This window comes from Pithys albifrons, chromosome 4, assembly GCF_047495875.1.
Source record: "Pithys albifrons albifrons isolate INPA30051 chromosome 4, PitAlb_v1, whole genome shotgun sequence".
In the NCBI taxonomy this organism is placed as follows: Eukaryota; Metazoa; Chordata; class Aves; order Passeriformes; family Thamnophilidae; genus Pithys; species Pithys albifrons.
Window position 1 is genome coordinate 4,866,093 of NC_092461.1, and position 27,723 is coordinate 4,893,815.

The 27,723-nt window shown below is 37.2% G+C and overlaps 1 protein-coding gene across 5 annotated transcripts; it reads left to right on the forward strand.

Annotated features, from left to right (window-relative positions):
* Positions 1–27,378, forward strand: MAK (male germ cell associated kinase). Of its 5 annotated transcripts, none has more exons than XM_071553263.1 (15): positions 1–89; positions 5,587–5,924; positions 7,594–7,648; positions 8,573–8,694; positions 9,695–9,774; positions 11,406–11,538; positions 11,630–11,801; positions 14,214–14,381; positions 16,222–16,542; positions 17,538–17,728; positions 18,252–18,382; positions 19,371–19,502; positions 21,141–21,215; positions 23,815–23,943; positions 25,728–27,378. In XM_071553263.1, the coding sequence occupies exons 2-15, from the start codon at positions 5,824–5,826 to the stop codon at positions 25,880–25,882; spliced, it is 1,965 nt and encodes a 654-aa protein (XP_071409364.1). In that variant the 5' UTR covers positions 1–89; positions 5,587–5,823; the 3' UTR covers positions 25,883–27,378. The 5 variants fall into 5 exon arrangements, 4 of the variants coding, with proteins under 4 accessions (XP_071409364.1, XP_071409365.1, XP_071409367.1 ...); XM_071553264.1 differs by having other exon boundaries at positions 19,401–19,502; XR_011697655.1 differs by lacking the exons at positions 21,141–21,215; positions 23,815–23,943; positions 25,728–27,378 and adding exons at positions 21,813–22,172; positions 22,450–22,477.
* The last annotated feature ends 345 nt before the right edge of the window (positions 27,379–27,723 follow it).

The following is a 27,723-nucleotide window of genomic DNA, read 5'->3' on the forward strand; positions in this document are numbered from 1 at the left end:
GCTCGGCGGGGACCGCCCCGGAGACGGGGCCGAGCGGCCGGGCCGGGGGAGGTGGAGGGACCTCGACGGGGACCGCCCGCAGCGCCGCGGTGAGTGGTGGCCGCGATCGGGGCGGCGCGGAGGGTGGTGACACCCGCAGTGGGTCGCCTCGCTCCCGGGGGCTGGGCTGTCCTGGGATGCTCCCAGGATCAAGGAGGTTCTGGATTAGGCTGCAGCGGGAACAGCCCGGGGGTCTGTTATCCATCCCTGGGTCTGTCATCCATTACTGGAGAGGACGGATGCTCCCGGCGCCCAGGCTGGTTTGGGCTGCGCCAGTGGCGAGTGGGTTTAACTGGTGTGTGCAGGGAGCTGCCCTGCTGTAGTGATGGGGGTAGAGGACACAGTGCTCCTATGGAGACAGGGATGCTGCCTGCCTTGCCTTCAGTGGGTCAGGTCCTGGCCTTGATGCCTCAGATGTCCAGGGTTAATGACAGGAGGTGAAGTTTTATTTTTGGAGAAACTTGCAGGCTGGGTGGTGCTGAGTTTCACAGCCCGAGTGAGTGCGAGGACCACTGAGCAAGTGTTAAGGAAGGTGCCTGCACACTCTTGGGAGGTAATTGAGTGTCAACAGGTGAAGCTAAAGTGGAAACAGGCATTTGTTTCCATTCTCAAGAGTGAGAGGGGACCTCGTCAATGCATATAAATATCTCAAAGATGGGTGCTAAGGGGATGGTGCCAGACTCTTTATGGTGGTGCTCAGCAACAGGATGAGAAGCAATGGCCATAAACTAAAGCACAAGAAGTTCCACCTCAACATGAAGAAGAACTTCTTTACACTGAGCATGGCAGAGCACAGGGTGGCTGCCAATGGAAGTCATGGAGTCTCCTCTCTGGAGACATTCCAAACCCACCTGGATGCATTCCTGTGTCACCTGCTCCAGGTGACCCCGCCTTGGCAGGGGGCTTGGACTGGATGATCCCCAGAGGTCCAGTCCAACACTAACAATTCTGTGATTCTGTGATTTATTGAAACTTACAGTGGTGTGGAGATGCTGAAAGATGAGTAGTTCATGTTCCTTCTGGACAATGTGCAAGGCTGGAGACCTCAAGGTCCAGCAGCACTGACACCATTGCTGTACCAAAACCTGCTGTACTACTTGCTGCATCCAGAAAATATTTCATGGGAGTGGGAGGAGGTAGCCGTGCTGGCATGGATCAAACATCCTGAGAAAGGTGGTGTGAATTGTTTTGGTTTGAAGCCAAAGCTGATTTGGAAGAAAACATGGGAAAATACAGCAAACTCAAGTTCTTCCTTTTTTACATGCCCCATACTAAAGGCCTAATGCAAACAATTGAAACAATCTATTAGACTTTTATTTAAGGTGGTCTATTTAAAAGTACAAGTATTTACTGTCGATGCTACTGACTTCTTTCTTGCAGCTGAGAATCATGTTTTTAAATAACTGCTGGTCTTTTGATTAATGGATTTGCAGTTAATCTCAAGAACTGGATCCCCCTGCCATGGGATCTGATTACTGTCAGCTTTAGTAATATACAGTCACTACCAGGAAGGTCCTTGCAGCAACAAATTGTTGGTTTGTGGCTGGGGTTGGAAGGTTTTTTTACTTTTGAAATTTGTATCAGCATATGTTCTGTACTGTGTAGTACTGCCAGTTTTGATCACTAAGAACAATACTGTGCCCTGCGAACAATTTTGGTGATTTCAGGAGTTATTGTAAGCAGGTTGGTGAAATTGGGTTGTGGGTGTTTTACTTATCTGTGTGGGAGGTCTTTGTTGTATAAGTCCCATGTCCTAGTTTCTGTTTATTTTAGGGTAGTCTGTTTAGCATGCAAATGTGAAGTACTTGGTAATGCATTATCCAGAAGAAATGCAGGTGATTTGCTGTTGTTCATTAAATTTTCAAATGTAATTCAGACATCTAAATTGTTGCTAAATGCTTAAAACACCATTAATATAGTAAAAGTGAAATTTGGCTTAACTTAGTTACTATTTGTTCAGATTCTCTAAATTTACACAAATTATAAATTCTGTCAAGCTATTGTGTTTTGTCCTCTATTTGTCCCTTGCTTTAATCCTTCTTTAATCCTACATGACGAGATTATGCACAGTATGTCATTAAGAGTATAAAACAAGCTGTTGTCTAGGGTAGGATTTCTCTTTCCAGTTTGGTAGCTGAGTATTCTGACAATTTTACATTTCAGAACTTCATATCACTGAGGAAATGATAGCACATAACCATTAGAGGGGGAAAGGCTACTTCAGAGGCTTGTGTTAACCAGAAAAGGTAGTCTGAGCCCTTACTTTCCCCAGGTGGGTACAAAAGAGAAAACTGACATGCAGATTTCAAAAAGGAAATATAGAGAGACCACTGAGAAAACAAATCACACCTGAGCTGGGTACATGTGGTACAAAGTATGCAAAAGTCTGTTGTAGTGAAATGTGATTCTCTAGAGCATTTAGGTTCTAACTCATTGTGCTCTAAAGCTCCAGTAAAAGTGAAAAAAGCCTCTCACACTGATATGAGATCAGGCTGATAAATGCAAGCACTTGGCAGCCTTATTTATTCTAATTTTGGTGGTCAGTGGTGCTAAGTCTTGCAGCTGTAGTTCTTGGTCAGCAAACCTCTGTCACCCTCCAAAATTTCTTACAGACTACTGTGTGCCATAACATGGCTGTAAAATTGACTGTTTAGTGTCCAAAGAAGCCTCTCGTTTTTTTCAGATATTTGTGTAAGAAGGATGAATTCTCTTAAAAGCTGGAGAAGAGCTTAGAGTCAAGTGTGGTGCCTGGAGTCACTTTTTTTCCCCCAGCATTTGGCTAGTTTTCATTTGATGATGTCTCACTATAAGAATTCCATTGTTTGCTTTTTTTTTTTTTTTTTGTAAACTGTAAGTGCCAAGATAACTCTTTAATGAGAGTCATTAGTGGAGTCAGTGTGCATTGGTGTGGTGGTAGGTATGACAGTACATAGACATTGTTACCAGGGTACATAGTTTTCACACCTTGTTTCATGCATTTCCATAGAGTAAATTTGGCACTTTCCTTTGATTATTGAAGGAATGTGTTGCCTTTTTTGTACTTTATCTGATTGTCTTCATGCATTAAAAATTGCAATATACAGCAGAAAAGGAATAAGGCAATAAAATATATTACAGAACAGAGGAAATGCACAATTGTGTCTGTGATGTGTTATATTACACAGAACTTTTGGAGGGAATAAACCACTTTATATGATGTTGTTTCAAGGGCACATGCCAAATATTAGAATTAGATAAAAGGAATAATTTTAAAAGCGTGAGTTTAATATATACTCCAAAGAAAATTACTTGGAAAACTGATAGGATTTAGGCCCCAAAATTAGAGGACTTAAAGGTCAAAACTTGAAGTTTGTGTCTAGATCTTGGTCTGTTTATTGCAAATACAGAGGTTTCCATCTTGTGTTTTTTGGTTCACTTTGTTAGAGACCAAAAGGTTGAACATGAAATACATGCAAATTCTTTGGGTTTTTTATATAACTTTAGGAGTTCAAGCATCTTTGGTGGATATCATGAAATCCCCTCCAAAACCATGCCTTAAAAATGTACAATGATATTTGTTGAAATAAACACAGGCATCCAAAACTTGTTACATTTAACTTTACTTAATGTTATATGCCTATGTATTACTATACACAAAATGCATTCACAGTTTATCATTGCTGGTGCTTTAAATGTAATGCTGTGTTTTAAAATGGGTATAAGAATACCTTCAGAAAGTCTCTGTGTTGGTTTGGGGTTTTAATATATACATAGAACTAATAATTAACAGCTTGCAAGATATACATGTAGAATGTATCTTCACTTGGAGCAAACATTTGATCATCTGCTTATTACTGGAGCCAAAAAGTAGCCTCGTTGAAGAAATGGTATTAATGGTATTAAAGGTATTAAAGACTAGAGTGTGTACAGGCATTTGAGAGACTAAGATATAAAGCTGAACTCTGAGAAAAAAACCCAATTGTCTTAATTATATGAAAGTCCAATTTAAAATCCAGTCATGATTTGAGATGTCTCTGACTGTTACTTTTTGTTAAATCTGCTTTTCAGCTTTGTTTCAGAATATGCTATTATAGTAAAATCATATTTTACTATAGCATTGGCTTTGGAGGGGAGGTGTAGAGGAGTGTGGATAAAAACTTCTGTATAGTTTTCAGTGCCAAAGTGATGCAAAAATTATAAATTGAGACATCCACTAGGTCACTTGTTACTGGCATCTTGACAGGCAGATGTTTCCTTTACACAGCAGGGGAGTCTCCTTAAGATTGCATTGTTCACAGTCCTGAGAGACCAGTTTTACTCTTGGATTTTGCCAGGCCTGTAAATCTCAAGCCTGAGGCTTGACATCAGCTGATTTTGAGTTCCTTAATCTGTTTGGACAGGCCAGCCTGTAGCTAATTCTGACATAAGGATAAGGAGCACAGAGTTGCATGCTGAATTCTGCATCTCCTGTAAAGGTAGGCTGAGAGTGTGTTCCATGGATTTGAGCTTTATTTTGTATTTTCAGACAGCAAAGGCAAAAGGTAGAGATAATGCTGTTACTTGATTAGCATTCAGTGGTTTGTTGGTGTATCAGCATTTGGGTTACGGTGAGTAAATGGTACAGGGGTAGGTTGTTGATTTTTCCTAGACCTGCAGAAGTGAGTGGATGACTATTGTGAGTTTGCCAAGTGCCTTAACACCAGTTTTTAGGATTATGTCTAGAGAGCAGCCAGTTCTAAGGTTAGAATTAGGATTTGTGCATAGGAGCTCTGGCAACTGCCCTTGATCTGAAGCGTTTGTGATGGACAGTGTTGTGTATAATGAAAGCTGGGGTTCAGATTCAAGTTCAGGTTCAAATTAAGATTTACATATATTCAAAAGGGGTGATTCAGCATTGTTCAATGTGAATTCTTTTCCAAATGACAACTCAGATTTAGTCTTTCTTACTAAAGCATACGAACTCTATACTTCTCTCTGGAAGCCTTGTAAAACTGAAGAATAAACTTAACTCTTCAGCCATTACTGTGCCTGAGAACTGGGGAAACTTCAGAGCAAGATATCCAAGTACACTTAGAACAATTCAATTTACCTTGATGAAGAATGCAGTGGTTATCTTGCTGCTTCACCTCCCTTCCTAGCTTTTTAATCATAGAAATCCTGCTTTCACTCTCAATCCAAAACACAGTGTTGAGACCTGGGTTTACCATGGCACCCTGTGCAAAATTTTGGTTCTTATGTTATCCAAATCTTCAACTGTGCCTTTGTTACAGGTCAGGAAGCTACCACTGTCTGCAAATTCAGAGTAAGGAGTTCCATCAGAATATCACAGCTTTAAACACACTTCCCTCATTCTAGGGAATTATGACAGTAATCTCAAATCTCCAGTCTCTGCTTCTCAGGCATCTTCTGTGGTCTGAAGGATTTAAAGGAATTAGTTACATTTAAATGTTCTATTTAAAGAACATCTACAGATCTGGAGGGGTATTTTGAAATTGTTTGATACAAAGAGTAAAGTATCTCTTTCCTAAAATACAGGAAAATTACAGTTTCCTTTTTTTTTTTTTTAAGGATCTCTGTGAGAATGACCATGTTCTTGTGGCTCTTACACTTCATATCTGGATCTCAAAGTAACTGTAGTTTGGGGGAGAACAGTGAATATCCTGCTCTGTTATGAGAAGCATTCACCCACATAAAGCAGTCTGGAAGAAGATTTCTCTTAAGCAAATCAAAGAGCATAGAATCCTTCAGTAAAGCAGAAGACATTTAGAATTTCACAAGCTTTTGGCTACCTGAGTCTTAAAAGAAATGAACCGTTACACAATTATGAAACAACTGGGTGATGGCACCTATGGCAGTGTGTTGATGGGGAAGAGCAACGAGTCAGGAGAACTTGTGGCTATCAAAAGGTATGTACCATCTCAACTCAGTAAAGGTATACTTGCAAAATCCTAAAGCTTTTCACTTTTAACTTTATTGTTGTCTTTCATTTGTGTAGGATAGAAAAAAATGTCCCTTTTTAAGAGGGATTTAACAAAAATTTTTTTTTTATTTAAGGTGTATAAAAATATGTTTGTGGGTCACACTTCAGATTAATAGAGGGATACATCAGTTTAAGTTACTGATTTATCTTGGCTTTTAAAATTACATGCTGCTTTTGTTCAGTTTGAACATGCTTCCATCTAAGAATGTTGTTAGGCTGACACCAAAGGAGAAGCAAAACTGAATGTGTGGTTGATTAATTAAGGAGTTTATTTGTATGAATTGTAAGAATACCAATCTTAATTGGTAGATTTAAAATACCTTCCCACCCACCCCCTGCATTAAGTTTCATGTGTTGCTACAGCGATAAATAACAACAACAATCTGGTCAGGTAAATAAAGGCTGTCTCCTTGGATCTAATGAAGTTGTGTTGTTTGTAATCATGAGCTTTGTCATACTTGCCTTAAAAGATGATTGCAAAACAACAAATTGTACTAGAGGAGTGGGGAAGTTCCCCTTGAAATTCCTGGAGAATATTGCTTGGATATAAAGCGTAAGTTGAAATACCAGAAAATGTGTGTTGATGAGACTCTTTTCTGTCATTTATGGATTTACTGCACTAAGTTAATTCTAATATAATTGACTGACCTTTTCTTTAAGAATTTCTGGGAATTTCAGGTTTCTCCATATCTTGCTAGTACTGTTACTGAAGTTAATAATATTAATCTAAGCTAAAGAAAAAATCTCCAGTTGATTATTTTCCTTTATTTTTAGCAAAAGAAGCAACATTTTGTGGGAAATATTTTTCATTTTCATGCTTACAGGATTTGGAATTACTTCATGTGATTTTTATGTTTGGGATTTGAGATGGAACAGTTTTGGTTAAAGATACTTTTAAATTAAAATTCTGGGTTTAAATCTCTTTGCTTTAGGTACTAGAACCTTTACAGAAACACAGCAATGACATTCACAACCCTGTCCCAAGATCTGAGCAACGTGAAATATTCACATCTGGATCTATGCTCATAAATGTATTACACTGTTATATATAACAATTAGTTTAGAAGCATATATATGTATAGTATGGCTTGAAAAAATGATTTTTTTAAATTATTACCTTGGAACAGATTTGTAAAATGACTGGTCAAGTCAGATGCTTAATTGTAGTGGTAAGCAGTGCAGATACTTTACAGATTTAAAAAATATAAGTTACTTGTTTTCCTAGAATGTGCATAAGGACATGATTTTCCATGTTTATATACAGTGTCATTGTGGCTTCTCTTATTATTAAGAGCCCAATTCAAATACTACAAAGGGCTTTTTGTATCTCTTATGCTTTGGAGTAACATGGTCTCTGGCTGCACTGTTCTAAAAATATGTTGCCATATTTGATGATTAATCACTGCAAATTTCTAGCAATTCTAAGTGTTGAGTTTGTTTTTCATTATATTGCTGATGGGTATACTAGAATGTTTTAAACTGAGTTCAGAATACAGGTAATACTACACTTGGAAAATAATATGTTTAGGTTTTCTTATTATAAGAGCATTCTGTAGCATTCACTGAAAATGGTTTATGTTGGACTTGTATTTCAGAATGAAAAGAAAGTTCTATTCATGGGATGAATGTATGAATTTGAGAGAAGTCAAGGTAAAATGGTGAATGTACCATGTTTTAAAATAAGTGTCTGTTTAGGCTTGCATGAATGAAAAGGACATCTACAATGGCCAAGCATAAGGCCAAACTGAATTCTCTAAATGGTGACAGATTTCCCAAAACCATGGCCTGTTGGCACTTCTAGAGGTCCTGCTGCCTTGTGGAATACCCCACTATTCTCAAGGGGTGGCCATGTCTCACAGCAAAGCCTCTTGTCTTTGAGAGAACATCTATGTGTGTATTTCTGTGGTTTACCATTGCCATCCTGCTATTTCATTTTACTTGCAGATTTCTAGGTGTATATCCATTCCTTATATCCTGTGTTTGGGGCATTAATAAATAGCATAATATATAGAGTTTTGTCTAGCCAAGTAATAGAATAACACTTGAAATCCTGGGCCAAAATTCCAAGTAATTCGTTGTTTTGGGTGTCTGATTTTCTGTATATAAAAAACTCCCTAACAAAGGAGTTTAAATTTAACTTACTGCAGATTTCACATGATCAATATATCAAAAAATACATCTATAAAAAAATCCTAGTTCATGAAAGTTTCATGCAAAAAATAAAAAAAAATACATGCAGGGTTTATTTATTCAGTTCAGTGAGCAAGAGCTGTTACAGCTTCAGATCTGTCTTTCATTGTAGGGAATTAGGTTTTTGTGCTAATCTTCACTCCAGCTGTGATGTAATCCCTAGAAATAGGTTTAAACTACTATTAATACAGTCGTTGCTTTTATTTTGAAATTAAACTGCTGTGTTGTTGTTCATTGAAGCAGCAGTACAAGATTAATAAGGGGGTATCAGATGAACGTGTTTTGTGGATTCTGTGCTAGAAACTTACATGTTAAAAACTTAGTTCTGATAAGGAATCGAGGTCACTGGGGAGTTATCTGAAACCATATTTTGCTCTGTTACAGTCTCTGAAGAAGCTAAACCATGCCAATGTAATAAAATTGAAAGAAGTCATACGAGAAAATGACCACCTTTACTTTGTATTTGAATACATGAAGGAAAATCTCTATCAGTTAATGAAGGATAGGTATGTCTTTTTTCACAGAACATGTGCTATCATGTTTTATTTAATGATTCTCATATTACCTTGAAGAGCACATTAGAATCTCTACTTTTGGCTCTTCTTGCAGCCCTATTGATGTGAACAGGAGTTGCTACACCTGCTTTTCTGAGGGCAGAATTCTGCATTGCTCTATGTTACAATATTGCATATTGTAATGCCTTTGGAAAGAAGTTTGATCAGTTATTAACACGATAGTTTACATGCCTTTGTGTAGACGCATGAGAGAAATTCCAATTTTTTTTTTTTTCAATAGCCTTCACTTTAATATGTGAAGGACTGGATAAACACTGTTTGTTCTGCTTTTCCTCATGGGTTTGGCTTCAGGTGGGATGGTCATGTGCTTGTAAAACCAACCTATGTATAGGCTAACTCTGATGTTGCAATCTTGGACAAACAGTACATAGCAAGACATGAAAGGTGGACTTTGGAATAGGACCTGCCTTTGCAATAACGTTTTTCTTTGCTGAATTCTTTTGCCTCTAACATGTGTTTCCTTCAGACTTTGTCATGCCCGTTAACTCCTGATGTGCCAATCTCTTGGGCTGGCATCCTGGGATAGCTGCTGGTGATATTAGCACAGTGTTACTCTGCAGCTGAGCAGCTCTACACTCATCAGGGTTCCTGGAGGGTAGCACTGGGTAGCACACTCACCCGAGTGCTGCTTTGGGTGGTGTCTGCCTTGTTGCATCACTGTGCCTTCCATGTGCACCTGGTGAGCACACTGCTGGCCAACCAGAGAGACAGGACCATGAACCTCTCAGCAGAGAAGTTCCTCTGCAGCACTTACAGTGACTGAAATTAAGGCCTGGTAGAGTTTTTAAGTGACAGCTGGTTGAATGTCTTATTTTTGATGGGTATGGTTTCATCTGTTTATGAGATGTCATGCAAAACCAAGAAACAGGTGGGTTTTGAAGATACATTATTTGTCCTAATTATGTGTAGTTGTTACTCTGTTTCTTCACAGAAACAAGTTGTTCCCTGAGTCAGTCATCAGAAACATGATGTATCAGATATTACAAGGGCTGGCTTTTATCCACAAACACGGTAGGTTTCTTTCTAGAGTTCAACTGTGTTGCACTTCTTGAGGAAAGATCATGCACAGAAATAAAATGAATAAAAATATTTAGCAAAGGTTATTAATTATCTCTAATAAAATATTTTTATCTGTTTCAAGCGTGGTGCAGTTGTATACCATGCCTTAGGTTACAATTTGTTTTCCTGTAATTAGATGTTCCTCTTTCTTATGTAAAGCACTGAATGTTTTGGATGTTGCTCATGCAGTGTTCAGTACTTCTTTCTACCTTAGTTACCAGGTGTATAAACAAACTAAATAAACTTGTATTCTGTGTTATACCAAACACTTCTTCCTCAAGAAGATCTAACCAAAGAGCATTGATACATCAATACTCTTGTGTTGCAATACTCTGATATCCTACATATAAAAAACCGCTAAAATAACTTCTCCGTTAAGAATTTCAAACAGTCTCCTTGTCAAATACAACCTGGATTTAAATATTGTAATAGATGGGATGTTTCTAGGAATTACAGGCACAGTCTAATAAGAGGTGTGGTGTGTTCACAACAATAGAACGTTTCACAACGTTTGCAAAACTCTTAATTAGCTGAAAACTAAATAAGAAACGATGTTCCCAGTGAAGTCTGTTTGGCTTTCATGTACCCTGATGAGGCCTGTTGATGAATTCAAATAAATAATTAGTTCTGTTCAGTTTTATCAAATACCCAGGAATTGCCATTTTCTTGTCTTTCTGATCAAGATCATATACTGTTCTCTGATTGTTAGTATCCTCCTTTCCTTCCCCGTTTTTCCATGAAATAAAAGGTTAGATTTTAAGAAAAACTTCAAATTTTAGGGTACAATATTAATATTTTGATTTGACCATAAGTGTTTGGGAATGAGAGGCATGATAAATTTGAATATTTACATTTCATTGTAGTAATTTTAGCTGATTTCTTACAATGCTTTTCAATTTGTGCATGCAGAAATTGAATGGTGTATTCTAGCAAGGGAATTTCAAAACATTCAATGTGTAATATAGCAAATTGTGTGTTCCAATTAATTAGCAGAATTGATTTGCTTAGTGATTTAACCACTGCCCAGGTATAGATGTGCTCAAGCCAACAATAAGCACTGAAGAAATTTGATGTGCCTGCATTACTAATATTAGAATTCCTGAGCAGAATTTAGATATATTTTATATGGCTATATGTCCTAGTTGTTGTCACAATGATAACTAGTTAAAAATCATGGAAGGAATTTTATGAATTGACTAAATGTGTCAGATGACCAATTTTCCATTGTCCAAAACTGACAAAGCAGTTGTAGTTTTTGCAAAAGATTTCATTCTGAAATTGGTTTGTTATTTGATATTGCTGCAATAGCCAATTCATTTTCCTTAGTGTGCTCGTGACTGTTCACATTGTTAATTTAAGAACACTCGGTGTGATAATCACTGGAGGGAAAAGGTGTGCACTTGTTGTGGGGGGTTACAATTCTTGTGTGTTGAATTTATATTAAAAAAATAAAAGAAATACAAGAAAAGACTATATTCTTCTAAAACATCCCAAAGTAAATATTGGATTATTCTATTAGAAGTTGCTGCTTAAGAAGTGATTACATGATGTTTTGCCATTCTTTTCTGTCTGGACCTCTACAGGATTTTTTCATAGAGATATGAAGCCTGAAAACCTTCTCTGTATTGGACCAGAACTGGTGAAAATAGCAGATTTTGGTTTGGCGAGAGAACTAAGATCTCAGCCACCTTACACAGATTATGTTTCTACCAGGTGGTAAGTATTTTAAGAATTTGATGCATTAGCTTAACAAATTACCTTTCTAATACTCTTTTAATTTATCTATTATTGCTCTCCATCCTCATAGGTACCGTGCTCCTGAAGTTTTGTTGAGATCATCAATCTATAGCTCTCCTATTGATATGTGGGCAGTTGGCAGCATAATGGCTGAATTATACACACTAAGACCTCTTTTCCCAGGCACAAGTGAAGTAGATGAAATCTTCAAAATTTGCCAAGTACTGGGGACTCCCAAGAAGGTAAGACTTAAAAAAACCCACACAATTGCATTAAAAAACCCCAGATTTTTACAAAACATTCAATGTTGTCTAAATTTCAGAAAATACATATTAAATTGTTGTTTTAGTAAGTTCCCTGCAGGCTTAAGGTTTTACCAACTGTGTTTTGTTTAAGCTTCCATTATGGCATGTAATGTTAGTCCTTTTTGTGTATTAGCATCTGTCCTATATCATACCATTATGTGTAGCCTTGTTCTCTGATGAAAGCCAGAGAACATTGTTTAATTATTAATTTAGTTATTTAAAGCTATTTATATTGGAAAACAAATGTAAGTCAGCCCTGTAGGATGAGGAAGCTGTAATTAGTTCCTTTGTGCTCCTGTCATCTACTGGGAAGACTTGGGAATTTTCTCTCCTCACCACAGTGCTAAGGCTTTTTTCAGGGAGATCGCTGTGTAAGAGGAGTACTTAAATATTATGATAGGAATTATCACAACAAACAATGCAGTTGTTACAAGTGAAGTACTGTTCTGCATTCTGAAAAAAACCATAAGTAGCTGTTTTAATAGTCTGATACTACAATAGTTTTACAAATAGTGTCTTTTCAGACAGGAATTTTCATTTATTCTGTTATCCCGTGATAAGGAATTACAGGAATTATGCACAGAACCCATCTTCATTCCAGTTTGCCTTCCTGTGTTTAAGTCCATAATACTGTACTAATAACTTCTGTGAATTTGGGTGTTTTAAATAGTGACAGGCAACTATTTTGTTTTATTTTATAATTAAATTGCACCATTCAAATACTGGCAGTGATGGTGCACTTGTAATATGTGGATTTAATGAAAAAGCTGATGATAATCTGAATAGGAGAAATGAATGAAACTGAAGGTTGCCAATAGCATTTTAAATAATTTCAATTTTTTTTTAATAAAGAGAAATGTATTTTTCATTTTTGCTCTTGTACTTTTCACCCTATCCCTGTATTTCACCAGGTTAACATGCAGCTCTTGGTACTTCATTCTAAACTGTTCCTTTATCACTACTTCTAGCAGACAGAATGTCACCAAATCCAATAAGGGAGGGCAGTGCAGTGGAGGAGGAAAGAGTTTCTGCATTAATTGAAAGGAACAAACTGTTCTCTGAGGTGGAATAGGAAGTCACCTGAAGTCTTGAGACTTATTTTAACCAGATGTGGTTTATAATTATATTTGAGTTCTTTGCTTACCATGGACTGTGCTAACAAAGTAAACTGTTGTACATGAAAAGATGAGTAATAGCTAACATGGTATCTTAAGACTAAATTCTATCAAATCAATCCAACTTTCCCTGTAGCAATGTAATATGGTTAGTAGGTAGAGGAAAAGCACTAATATGCTTGTCTTCAGTAAGATTTCTGATGCTGTCCCTCACAGCTTTCTCATCACCATATTTACATACAACCTGCACAAGTGCATACCTGTTTTTCAAGCCTTATTCAGAGAGTAAACTTCCCTGGTTCTCATTCAGAATGAAAGATGGATTGAGTAGAACTCATGAGTGGTTCTGGGCCTGATGAAATTTTTGAAATTGCATTGAAGGCCTTCTGATGAAATAGATTTTACTTCTTAAGCTGGTAGATAGCAGGCTGAGAAGGACTGAGAATGTTAGAAAACAAGATCAGAATTCAGAGGGGTTTTTTTTTTAAATAAAATTAGAGATGTAGCTTTAAAGAAATTTCTCCAGTAATGTGTAGAGTGCTGTACTTAGGCAGGAATAATCAGCTACATAAATATCTGTGGATAACTATCTAGCAAACACATCTGTAGAAGAGGCAATAGGAGATATGTAGTGTATTGCATGTCAACAGTATTTTGTTGCCATAAAGACAAATACTGTACCAATCTGTATATAAAGGAGTATTGCCTGTTGACATATGAATGAATCTTTCTGTTTCTCTTGCTATATTATATCCATTTTAAAGTTTGCCTTTTCAAGAGAGAAAAATCTGAGTCTAGAGAAGAAATAAAACTTGAAAAGCATAGACCCAGGAGTTGTTTGGGTTTCTTTAGCCTATACAAAGGAGGCCTGAAAGAAAGGAGAAGAAATATGTCTTCTAATGTGTAAAAAGGCTGTTGTAGAGGGAAGAAATGGTCCTTCTTGGTATCTATGATGTACTCTCTTGTCCTTCAGATAGAATGTGTCCAAGTAAGGTAGTCATGACAGTTCCATCTGTACCTACAGGAGAGCTTGAGAAGGTCTGCCAGAAGCTGATGTTGCATTCACTAGTGTGGTAATAATTGTAATGGATAATAGGAATGCCTGTTTCCAGCTGTATAGGAAGGAGCCATGCAGACCATGCATGACTCCAGCTGCATTAATTTTGATCTAATTCCTCAGAGATTCATAGTCTTTGTTCTTTATTGGTACTCACTTTTCTTTCCTTTGGAACAGAGTGAGTGGCCAGAAGGATACCTCCTTGCCTCTGCCATGAATTTCCGTTTCCCACAATGTGTCCCTATAAGCCTGAAAACTCTCATCCCAAATGCAAGCAATGAAGCAATACAGCTTATGAGTGATATGCTGAACTGGAATCCAAAGAAGAGACCCACAGCAAGTCAGGTCTGAGCACGGGAATAATGAAGTATAAGAATTTTTTTGCATTGTTAAAAAAATGTAGATACAAAAAACCAATTGATTGTCATAATACTGATGGCCACAGAAACCTCTCCTCACTTTGAACACTTTGGTGGGAATGAGACTGAGTGGTGAGGAGAGAAAGTTCTAAACCTGGCTCAGCAGACATCATAAATGCTTCAGTTATTTCTGCAGTGTTGCCTTCTGTATTAGCATTTTTAAAACTCTTTGCATAAGGGATAGAGAAAAAGCTGAGCTGCAAGTTTCCTCAGTTGTGTCTATATGTCACTTGTGCTACCTTTGTTTTCCTCCCCCATCTGTGCAAGGGAGGGTATTGAAAACTAACTGCAAGATGGGATGCAGTATGGAAGAGCTAAAGATTATTTTTACTTGGAGATGAAGTGTAGACTGTACTAAGTGATAAGGAAAAACTTTGTGAAGAGCACCCCAATAGGTCACAAAGGTCACAGTTTTTCTCCAAGTTAATTTAAAAAAAACTATTTTAAGTACCAAAAGTGGTTACATACTTAGTTATATTCATACCTAATGCAATCCTATTTAGAAGGTATGAAAGAGGAATACAATTGGGAAAGAAGGGACATACTGCAAATTTTCCTGGGTGGATGTAATGTAAGTGATTCAGAAGTTGTTAAGCAGATGGTACCAAATACAGCAGCCATTTCTATCCACTTTATAAAGCATATCTATTGTACAGTCACTGAGATCTATCTGTAGTCCAATACCATGTATCTCCACAGAAAATACCGTGGTGCTTTATAAAAGCTTTTACACAAGTGAGTTATCAAGGACACAGCTGCAGCAGTGGTGTAATGCACAGTCAAAAGGAAGAGTTTAATGCATATACATGGTAATGTGTACAAAGGCAGCAATTCTTGAGTGCAGCTGAGGCAAAACATCTCTTTGAGAACTAACAAAGAGTAGGATCCTACCCAGGAAGAGTTGCAGAATGTGCTGTTTTAACATAGAAGGTGTGCTACTAAGCTATGTCCATGCTCTGCATTTAGCTGTGGATATGAAAAGGTCAGAGGAAAAGGATGAAATAAAGATCTGCCTTAAGACAGACACTGTAATTTTCTAATAAACACCATGAACTCACAGCAAGTACAGTGAATGTATTTTAAAACAAAACAAAAGCAGGGAGAGCTGGTGATGAGAAAAATGAGGGGAAAACTTTGCTCATTAACATCCTGTAATTGGAAAACTCATCCACGGCAATGATCTCACGTCTGTGTTTTTGGGTTTGTTTTGTGGGTTTTGCTGCTGTTTGGTTGGTTTTTGTTTGTTTGTTTGGGGATTTTTGTTTGGGTTTGGGGGAGGGTTGTGTTTTGTTGGTTGGTTGAGGTTTTCGTGTTTGGTTTTTGTTTTTGTTGTTTTGTTTTAATTAAAACCCCCTAGGCTGCAACTTGAGTTGCCAAAGCATAGTCAGCAGTGGAAACATAAAACAGGTGGTGAAGGTAGTGGAGACTATTTGTTTTAAAACTGAAATTTGTTACTGCATGAATACAGAATGCTGTTGAATGTAAAACACACCTCAAAAGACAGAATCCACAAAACCTAGCAATAAAGGAGGGGAAGAATGGATATGACTGCTGTAATGTGTACAAGAGAATCAGTCTTACTAAGTTCTATGATGGAAAGAGTTTGAAATACAGACACAGTGTTTACATAGATGTCATTATGCATCCATCCTGCATCTGTGCTGTAAAGCTTGCTCAAATGTTTCAGGAACCTGCTTAGATACTTGCTGATGTCACCAGAGTCAACTTTTTGAAGTAAAATTAATATGTTTTATCTTCTTCTCTAGGCTTTGAAGTATCCTTACTTTCAAGTTGGCCAAATTTTAGGACCTCCTCCACAGTATCTGGAGAAGCAGACTCCTATTAAACCTGTTCAGCCAACAGAGCCAAAGCCAGTTTTTCCTAAACTGGAAGCAATATCCAAGCCAGAACCTCTGTCTTCACCTGATTTACCTGACAAAACACAGCCACAGCCCCTGCCAAAGGTTAACCACCAGCCTCTCCAGCAAATTCAGTTGCCTCAAAACACAGCTACCCAGCAAGTCCCAAAGCAGCAGCAGCCACAGGCACAACCATTTTTTCCAATTATCAATAAGAATTCATCGCCTGTAAGTTGTCTTCAATAACTACTTAGATGTTTTTATTAACAGTTTTTGGTATATTCAACCAGGTGATCCCTTGTAAATTGTCATACATTTTATTAGAGGAAATACAATGAGATAACTAGGGGCTAATTGAGGATATAACAGGCCACTTATTAGAATTTTACAGCCAGTCAGAAGAAAAGATTGCTTGTAACAACAATGTGTGTTCATTTATAATTGCCCTTACTGACATGTTTATGCAGAAATGTAGTTATAACAGCTATGGCTTATTTCAAAAACAATTCACAAAAATACTGTCAGTAGACAATAGAGAAGTGGGAGAATTTCACTTGCCTCATGCAGGAAAATACCCAAGAAGGTTCCTAACCTTGTGAGAATTTAACAATTAGGATTTCTTGTAAGATGAATAGTAAACTTTGGTTTGTAATCTTCATTTCGCTTTTGGCTTGTACTCACTGAGCTGCAATATAAAGCATGTTAAAAATAAGAGGTACTCAGAAACTACTGGAAAGCAGACAGTAGTCAGATGGAAGGATAGTTTTAAAATTTAGTAATTTCATTGGAAGAGAATGTTAAAGAAAGACCTGACAAGCTTCTTTTATTGCTATGTTTACTTTGGGGCCACAGCAGTGTTCTGCACCACTGTACTCTCTTTCTTAATGGTTCATCTACCACTGTTTAGAGCATGAGTTCAGCAAGATCCCAGTAGTAGAGGCTGAGCACTTAACTGGATCTGCTAATAGAATGTTAACCTCACTACTTCAGGTAGATTTGAGCAACTTAAGGATGACAGTTTAAAAGAACTACAAACAAAATACATGCTGGCATTATTATGGTTTGTACTTAAAGTCATTCTGAGACTATGACCAAAACAGGCACAACATAATGAGAAAAATTCCCTCAAAGTCCTTAAGCAGTAGTTAGAAAGTAAACTAGATACAAAATATAAAATTTTAGATGGAATTAAAGCTCTTTTTTTATTATTTTATTCAAAATAGAAACAAGCAGCTAGTGGCCCTCTGAATGTTGCACTAGGTCCTAAAAGCTGCAGAAGACGATGGGGTCAGACTTTGGTAAAGGCTATGGATAGCTGGGATGACTTGGATGATCCTGAATTTGGAATGTCATGTTCAAAGAAGCCTAGCATTGCACTGTTAAAAGAAAAGAAAAACAAGGAATTTATTTTTAGGTAGGTCCTACTATTATAAAGTCATGTTTTATTTTAGTAAACGGTGTCCATTAGATTTATAGATTAAGACAAATCTGCTAAAATTTAAGTCACCAAAATTCTGCAAGAATGCCAAAAGCTGTATCAGCAGACCAGCTTTGGGTGTGGTGTTGATATGGCACCAGTAATATCCAAACAGCATCAAATTTGTTTTCAGACACTATATGCTTTAGGTGTTTGTTGTGTCATTAAGAAACTGTTTCACTAAAATCACACATACTAACATCATTTCCTTTGTCAGTTAAGTGGTACTGTGTTCTACCAGTTATCCACATTTGCTTTTATTCCATAGTGTTGGATACACTTACTTCAAATCCCAGGTCAGATGCTCATGAGGTATTAGATTTGGCTGTTATTTTTTAGAAATAGACTGTGCTGATGGATAAGTAGGATAAGTGAAGAGAATTGCTAAGGCTAAGGTCAGTTTGTGATATTCTGAGCTGGAGGTGTTGGTCACATTGTTTGAAAATTTTTATTTTTTCAGTGTGCCAGAACCAAAAGCTTCATACTGTATCCAGCCAGGAGGGGAAAATAAGGTTCTGATGAGAAATGACTCTGGAAGGTCAAATACATCAGCAAAACAATACTATCTAAGACAATCAAGATATCTACCTGGTAAGGTTAAAAGTTAATTCCTATAGAAAATACAAGCTGTGCACAATCTACATACAGTACACTTAAACTTTAGATTTCTCACTGGAGATTTTTAACCAGGCTAAATTTTCAAGTTTTGGACTAAATGCCTTTGCCAGAATGTATCTGATCACAATTGATGCAGAAGTTCAGGGCTATGTAAACATATCAGGAGCTCAACACTGCTTGTACACCATAAAAGTTCACAGGACCTCTTATGACCAGTAACATAAAAACTCCTCAGTGATATAAGTCCAACATCTCTTGGATTCCTAGCAATATATCCTCTTTGACCTACAGGCAAGTGTATCTGAGGACTAAAGAAACTACATATATTCTCTTCATCAGGAACCATAGTGATAGGACTAGAGTTGGACCAAGGGTTGGACTCGATGATCTTGGAGGTCTTTTCCAACCCAATCGATTCTATGATTCTATGATTCTATGACAATAATAGTTCCAAGGAGCACATTTGTTAATTATAAATATTACTTTAGTTCTGTAACCAGTTGATCTGGGAGCTGTTTTCATGTGGTATAATCTCATTTACTCTGGTAATGCTCCTGACATGTGAAGTAACAAGAACCTCTTTGTCCTACTTTTTAATTTAACCCTTAAAGAATAGTCTGGAAACCCTAATTTTGATAGGTTTTTTTAATGTGTGTTAATTTTTTGAGGGACTAAAATATCAATAATGAGATTATGGCTTTATAGAAACCATGTAACTGTACTAAAAAGACTTTTAAAAGTTCTCTTGAAAGCATGAAGAGAATTTTTCTTAAATCAGTGTCACTAGTTTTCATGGCTTGGTTTAAAAATATAACCTAATCAAAGGACATTGTTAATTTACATAAATGGTGTTCACATTACAGCACAAACAATTCACTCTTGGTTCACTGTTCTAAAAATGTCCATTTTTCATGGGTTGAAAATTGATATTTATACTACTTTGCATCATTTGTTTTCCAAGGTGTAAACCCAAAGAGTGTTTCTTTGGCAGCAGTCAATAAAGAAGGATCACAGGGAACCTGGAGCAACCAGGTGTTTTCTAAATCACTGGCACATACTGGAGGAGGACTGAATTTCAGCAGAAATACTACAGGTAATTAAAAATGGTCACATTATATCTCATCATAATTTAGTTACAACCATCTGGTTTAACTTCTGTGATCAATCTTAGCTTCTAGACTCTTTTTTTCCCCCTCATTTTAACAAATGACTCTTAACAACTTTTTCATACGTAAAACTGTATTTTTCTTTCAGAACATTAAGAAGGTATAGACCAGCCACTGTTTATAAAGTTCTGTCAAGATCAATTCTGTCCATAATCCTCTTAGACCATTATGCCCTGTATTTAAGCAAATAGTTTCACCTCTTACTGCCTGCTCAGTGTGCCATGGAGCATCATCAAGGATCAGTTCACCTATGAAAACAAAGCAGTGAGTGATGTGGTGTGCTCACTGAATAAAAATGCTGCCTAATATTCTAAACTTAACCTTCTCTCAGTTTACTTGCCCTGTCCTAAATACTTTGCTGGAGGAAAAGTCCCCTTTTTTCAGGAACTCTCAGGGAAGTTCCTTTTGGTAGTATGTTTTGTGAAGTACACTCTTATCAGCATTTTGTGGAGTGAAAATTAAGATTAGTTTTGTTTAGATGAAGATGGTGCACCCCTTTTTAGCAGAACTTCAGTAGCCATTCTGCAGTGTCAACAAACCTGATTTTCCCTTCTGAAAGTTAGGTGAGCTGGAGTTATTCATTTTAATTAATGTGCAAGATTTTAGAAAGTGGAAAAATAACAGCACCTACCAGAATTTCTGATGGAACAGAAGAGGCTTTTAAAATCAATCATTGTGTGTACAGTTTTGTTTTCTGAAATACAGTATCCAGGTGCCTTAGAATTAAGTAATATGTTCCTAAAATAATCTTGCAAGGGAATCAGGCACAAAAAGGCAAAGAGCTGCTTCCAAAAGTATTTATCAGTAAGCTAGACATCTACCCACTGAACTGCACTGAAAATAAAATCAATGTGAATGCTAATGGTAGAAATCTTGCTTTTGTGTTACTACCAAAAATTTAAAGAAGAAAAATGCTAAAACTTAGGATTTTTTATGTTTGAAAATACCTGCTGTCATTTCCATTAGTAGTTTAAATTGCATGTGATGTTTCATATACTGGGGAGACACCAATATTTAAGGCAGACACACATGAAACCAGGATAGCTGGATCATGGAAAGACAACACATGTCAATTATATATGATTTCCTTTTTCATATTGACAAACTGAAAGTTGACACTGTTGTGTTTAAATAACTATCTATAGTTTATTTAAGTGCTCTTTTTTTTCATCATCCATGACATTGCTCCAAGGTAAAATAAGAGCAAGTATTTACAAATGCTTTAATTATGAAGAATATTAAGTTTATGATCAGTCAACTTCACAGATTTGACCAAGTGTTTAAACTTATGATTTATGTATTTGTGTGACTGGAATGTGATTGAAGTTGGTAAATCATATTTTTATTCCATTATTAGAAAGGACCTAATAAAGTAACTTCTTAAGAGTAATATTTCCTGCTTAACAAGAACAAGACACTATAGTTACAAACACATCAGATGTTCATTCTTGCTTGGCTTTTTTCCCACCTCAGTTCTTTGACATCACCTAAACAGGTTCTTCTTATCCTGTTTCTAAAGTTCTGTCTTTCCATCTTTTTCTTCCTTTCATCTTCTTTGCCTACAGATGAGAACTTAATTATACCTATTGAAAAGCTATCATGCAAAGAAAGATTGAATGAAAAATTAGAGGATCCAAAAGGTAATTTATAGCAATTATAGCCTGGTTCTTTGTACATTTCCTGTTTATGTTTTACAGTTTCCTGGAAAAATATTACACTGCAGGTTCCTGTTGATCAGACTTCCATTTACTAATTCCATTATAATCTGTTTTGTCAAACCTTGCTCTTTTCATTGTGACTACTTCTGGATTCTTGGAGCTTACTGTGCTTTAAAAGACAGAGTATTTTATTACCTTAATTATAATCCCACAGCAGTTCACTGCATTGTTGCTGTGCTCCTAAAGCAGCAGATGCATCTCCCCTGAAGCTCATGACAGCCCTTGGGACTTGTGCCATTCCTTGCATTTGGATTCTCTACCTGTTACACTGATCTTACAGTGCTATGGTTAAACAGATTTTGATGGACTTACCTTAGTGTAAAAGGGTGGAAAACTCAGGATTCTAAGGAACCTCGTTTGGGTCTAAATACACTGTTGGCTCTGAGCATTGTGAAGCTGCTGGAATGTTTCACCTCTCCCCCAGTTCTTTGCCCCTCTGGTGTGTACAGCCCATATAGGGTTTTTTTTTTTAACTCACTCCCCACCTCAAACAATTCAATGACCTTATGCCTTATGAAGAATCAGGTATGTGTTGCTTGAGAAAGGGAATATGGCCTGGGCCTCCTTTACACTTGTGGACATCATTATGGCAGTGAGTGGTTGCCTGTACCTCCTGGATGCCTGATGGATGAATACTTCTATAGCAAGAACCTCTTCTTTTGATCAGCATGTTCAGAGGTAAGGAACTGTTTCAAATAGGATGTATTTTAATCTGTAGCTATTCCGTTATTTTATATTGAACTTTTTTTCCTCTTTCCCTTGTTTTCATCCAACGAAAGACCCACCTCCAGACCTCCCTGTTTCACCCAGACTGTTCATCCTGGCTGCACTTTTTCATTTCCTGCAGAAGAGTTCATAAAGGACATAGGACATTAAGAGGTAAGGAGATCCAAAAACATGGCTGAGTAATTTTTGACAGCTAGGCAGCTTTGCTGAGCTGGAGAAAAGAAGCAGGCAGAAGTAGTCTTTTTGAGGTGGTATTAATTAAGGGGTGTCATGTTCTTATTTTCAGACCTCAGAATTTTAAGGAATGCTATTTGGCTTTCAGAGCTATGAGCTTCTCTCAGGAGTTAGATATTGGGGAATAAGAGAATGTGTGTGTATGTCCACAGGCAGGTGAATGAACCACTAAAACTGTGGTTGCTTTTTTTTTCAGGCAAATTCCTGCAAAGGAAGAATGACTTAGACACTACAAGAAAGTTAAAATTGACTGGAATACTTCATTAAAGTTGTATTTTTCACCAGTTGTATTGTTGCATCATTCTTTACTCTAGAAACTGGCATCAAGTGAACAGAGGAAAGCTACATGGAGACCCAACTATTTGCAGAACTGACAGAAGTGACAAAACTGAGTTAACTGAAAGCTTTTTGTTAGTGCTCCTGAACAGGGAGGTTTGCAACAACCCAGTGAAGCTGTAATTAGCTGAGGATACCTTTTGGGGGTTGTAGATGACCATTTTTGCAGCTTATAGATCCAATGCTCTGAGCTCTGAAATAATCACAGAGGACTGGGACTGTTTGTGTAAAGAGGAACATTATGGGATTGCACAAAGGCCAGAGAATTAGGAGACAAAAACTGTCAAAGCAGATACTGCATGTTTTACTGCAGCTACCACTGAAACTATGATGAATATGCTCACACTTGATAAAGGTTAAAATAAACTACTGTGTATGGCCTTGCACTTCACAAATTTAATACTACTGAAGGGGTACCTAGAGAAAAGCATTTCTCTCTGGACGTGGTGCCAGCATAGTCTTAACACTGTCCCAAGTGATGACAGACATGAAGAAGGTAAGAAATTTTCTTGGAGCAGGAATTCCAAGTACTGTAACAGATCCCTCTGCCACTGGACACTAATGTCATTACTAATTTTGTGTGTACGTGCACAATGCTTCTCAGCTTCCAAATGAGACTGGTTGTGTCCACCTTTCCAGGGCAGCACTGCTTTAAAAGAAAGATCTGGGCCAAAAGTAGGCATAATATTATAACCAGAGTTAAACAAAGAGGTAGTTGGGTCTGACCTTTATAGCAGGCCTTAAGCTATGGAACTGGCAGTCAACTTCAAGTGGTGCACCACTTCCCACAAAAGAAGTTGGGTTCCAATCTTTTAGACAGATTTAGGCCAAACATGTTGAGCATAAGAGCAGGGCTGAGTGCTAGTTTTCAAATACTAAAGTGCTTAAACCAGCTTCCAGTAAAGCAAGCAGCTGTAAGCAAAAGGTAAGCAACTACCTTTTCTCTAAAACTTGATGTAAACCTATCTATGTGGTCTTAAGTTTAATGAAAGTACTAATTAAATGCTCATCCTGTTCTATTGTCATTATTCCTGCTGTAAAGGGTACAACTAATACACAAAGCAAAGAATGAATATACACTTTTTAGCAAGAGATCTGCACTAGGGAGTTTTTAAAGAACACTCAGTACCCTCGGATACTGCAAATATATTTTGAAGTGACTACAAAAAGCAGGCAAGGTTTTCTGAATGCAGGTGAAAATTCTAAAACTCTATTATGTCAACAGGAAATCCTGGCTTTGTAAGTAGTGCTGGTTACAACCCATCAGGAATATACAACCCTTCTTTCCATAAAAAAGAAGTTGGATCAGCTGGACAACGGATACAGCTGGCACCTCTTGGTGCACCTGTATCAGGTAAGAAATACCCTCTTAACCTACATAATCAAGCCAAAGAGAAATGTTAGTTTTCCATGCTTCCTAAGAGATTTATTAGGCCTTAGTAAGGTTTTCCTCAAGTCTTACAAAAAAATTGTAGGGCATAAATTTTTCTTAACATAAGTGAACTGAGTGTAGTTGTCCAAAGGCAGCCCTGATAGCTAGAGACACTATTGCTACTAATACTTGTTTGGTAAAAGGGAAAATAATTACAAAAGGAGCAAACCTTTTACAATTCAAGAAAGTTTGGACCATTTGCTAAACCACTGTTCATTGGTGGTGATGGGCTAAGCAGAATTGTAAAAATACCTAACTCCACAACTCTATAGTAAATGGTCATTTAGACTGGACTTCATTCATCTGGTAAAAACAACATGAAATCTGTTCTGAATGTCACTTTTACCCTGGATCCTCTAGAGTATGGATGACAGTAGGAGCACCTTCTTTGTTGATATGTTTCTGATTCAGAGAGGATAAACAGAAGTGCTCAGGATGCAGGGGAAACTGGTTTGTGAGTCCCAGATTTAGAGCTGCAGTCCAAACCCAGCAGCACACTTCTCTAGTTACTTCAGAGGAAACAACAAGACCCTAAACTAATGGTGGATTGTTTAATTGAAGAGCCTATGGCACACCAATCTGATAATAATGTCTTTTTGGTGACATGCTCTTTGGAGCTACCTGTCCTTAGGAACTTGCAAGTGACAAGCAGAGAGGAAGGAGATGGCATGCATATATTAAATATGCTTAGCTGTGTGCATATTCTGTGTCTGAGCTGCTCAGAAGCCCACCAGGGAAGGCTGGAGCTGCACTTCATTATCTTATCAACTCACTGCTGGAACACAACAGCGAGAGTTTTGATTTGTCACAGTGTGTGGATCAAGAAGTTCACAGGAGGACAAAATCTGCAACTGTCTCTAGACTGCTGTGAATAGTGCAAGAGAAAAGGAATTACATATGATGTTCCAAAGGGAAATAAATTCACTGTTAATCTGTAATTAGAAATGGAAAATGTGTAGTAAAAGTCAGAAAAGCTGGCAGATGGAAGTCAATTAAGACTCTTCCACGTTGTGGAGAAGAGCAAGAATCCTATTGCTTAAACCCCTCATATTTAGCCTAAACTCTGCAGACTTGCTTGGGAAGAGAGATAAGGATGAAACAAATGGCAGGTTTTATCTCCTAGCTGTCAATGTTTGAACCTTAACATTTTTGGTGACCCTTTGCTTTGTATTATCCTAACTGAAATAAGTTTATGCTCTCAATTGTATTTCTCTCTTAATTTGTTCTGTTACATCTTTTAATGCCATAATTTAAATAATTTAATGTAGTATAAAAGATTGTTTTTTCTGAGGGAAATGCTAGGACCCAGGAAATGCCAAGCTAGTGCAGGCTGGAATCATACTTGCTGATGAAAGATAGGGAATGCCAGCCTACAATAAAAACAAGTATCCAGCAGGTAAGGATTAATAAAGACACACAAACAATAGGAAATATTAACCTTCTCTGAAAACAAGCATAAACAGCATGGTCTCAGGCCCATAGTGTGATTAATGCAGTTGTCCTGGGCAGGGTCAGGAGCTGGACTTGATGATCCTTTCGTGCCTCTTCCAACTCAGGTTGTTTTATGACATGTAGGAGACCAAAGCACCCGGCTACACTGGCATCCTTGAGTACCATAAGTAATCTTTAAGCTCTTATTCTTTTTTCTGTGAAGAAGTAAAATACCTTTTTAGTCATCATTAATTCTGAGTTCTTGTTCCTTTCAGATTATTCCTGGAAAACCAAAGCAGCTCGTGCTCCATTAGCAGGTCCTACTTTCAGTTCACCAGCAAAAAACATGAGTCTGTTAAGTCACTCACCAACAATTCAGCGAGTACATGGAATAACAGACTGGGTGGCAAAATATGGAGGAAACAGATAGGAAATACCATCCTGGACAGATATTTTGTCTGCTGTGTTTGGTTCTCCTGCACTTGGAAACCTGAAATGCCTATCTGCTCTAACTTTTCTTAAGACTATGCAATAGTAAAGGAGAAAAAAAGACCTTGTGTTCTATTACCTGCATAATACACACATAATACCATGTAAAATACTAGCTATAAAGTAGGATGTAATGAAGTATTGCATAAGACATATTGCCAAAGCTACTGAGTAGTAGATTCACTCAACATTTTTCTGTAGATGGATCTCCTGTCCCTATGCTTATAAACACAACTTATGGTTGTTCATGCAGTGCAACATCTGCTGTTGGGATATGCTTGAAGCACAAAGGCAGCTGGAAGCAGGGCTGGAGCAGAACAGCACCAGACTTGCAGGTGTTAGGCTAGTTCCTTAGCAAGAAGATGATGGTGAAAGCACAGCTCCAGCTTTGTGAAGAATACCACACTCTGCTACAAGGATTTCAGAACTCACTTTTAACTAAGAATTACTCAGGGTCTGTAAGGTGCAAATATGTAAGTAGCAATGAGAATTTAAAACCGCTGTAGTGGGGCATATGCAATACACTTCTAGATACTACATAAGGAAAGTCTTGGCTGGCATGTGGCTATAAAAAGATGTAAGACTATTGGAAAACAGCTAAACAAGTACTGAGTGCTAGACTTACCTCGCCAAGCTGTGAAGTGAAGCCTAACAATTAAAGTCTGCTGTTAAAATTAACTTCATGCCATTTCTGGTCAAAGATCTGTACAGATTTTTCTCTGTCCTGTCAAGGGAGTGTCATAGTGACCTTTTGAGGAGGCTGAATCACTGCAGTCTGTCAGTCATTTTAAGGGTAAATTAGCAAAAAATGCATAAGTTATCAATGAACTCCTGTTTCTACATATCTTTATTGGGTGATCAAACTTAAACTACAGATGTTGAATAACCTATATGAGGGAGGATATGGGGCTGTTCTTCAAAAATATTACTTTCTGGTTTAGATCTTAAAGGCCAACTTAGGTATCTGAAAACACAAACTTTAATAATTCAGCATGTCACTATTTATAAGCTCATTCAGTACTTTCTTCAGCTTTTAGGGTAAGTTTTATAATAATATTGTGCAAAGGACTTTGCAATGTACAGTAAACTTTTTTAGGATGTTGAACTAGGCTACTTCAGTTAACAATTGCATTTAGAATAGATGCTTTAGACTTAATAGTTACATTAAACTTGCCATTTTAAAGTATAAACAGAGTATGTTCTTTAAAGATGTAAAGCTGTTCATGATTCCTTTAGGCATTGTAAAAAAAGAAATGGATTTGTAGACTTTTGTAATGGATATTAAAATTTAAATTCCTGTTGTTGACTTAATGTGTCATAATATATAGGCTATATTAATTTCCTGGAAAACAATTTAATCTAAAACAGTTGTACCAAAAGGTCAAATATTTTGTTATGAAAATTGCACCTAAAGAAAATGCCACTTTAATATTGTGAGAGCCATACAGGGATAGGGAGATCTGGTTAGTAATGCACTAGAGAGTTAAATTCAATTGCTATTGGTCTAGGATTAAATATTTGTCATTCCCTTAGTACTAACAGAGGTTCCTATGCTATTTAAATGTGTGTTAATTTATCTGTAGAATCTATCTGTAACTTCCTATGGCAATGAAGGACAACCTCAGACTGTTTATAACATGTATTAAGGCAATGGCTTTATAACTAAAAAACAAGATGCATTAATCACTCATTTCTAGTACAAGATGCCAATGACTTAGTTAAAATCACAGCCTGGTCAAGGAATTACCTAGTAATGCAACCATAGCTCACATGTCTATGGCT

What these genes read in the sequence shown, in the direction of transcription:
- MAK (XM_071553263.1), top strand. Translation starts at nt 5,824, where the DNA reads ATGAACCGTTACACAATTATGAAACAACTGGGTGATGGCACCTATGGC. An exon ending in TATCAGTTAATGAAGGATAG is followed by an intron (nt 8,695 to 9,694) that starts GTATGTCTTTTT and finishes GTTTCTTCACAG; the next exon opens with AAACAAGTTGTTCCCTGAGT. An exon ending in AAAATTAGAGGATCCAAAAG is followed by an intron (nt 21,216 to 23,814) that starts GTAATTTATAGC and finishes TTATGTCAACAG; the next exon opens with GAAATCCTGGCTTTGTAAGT.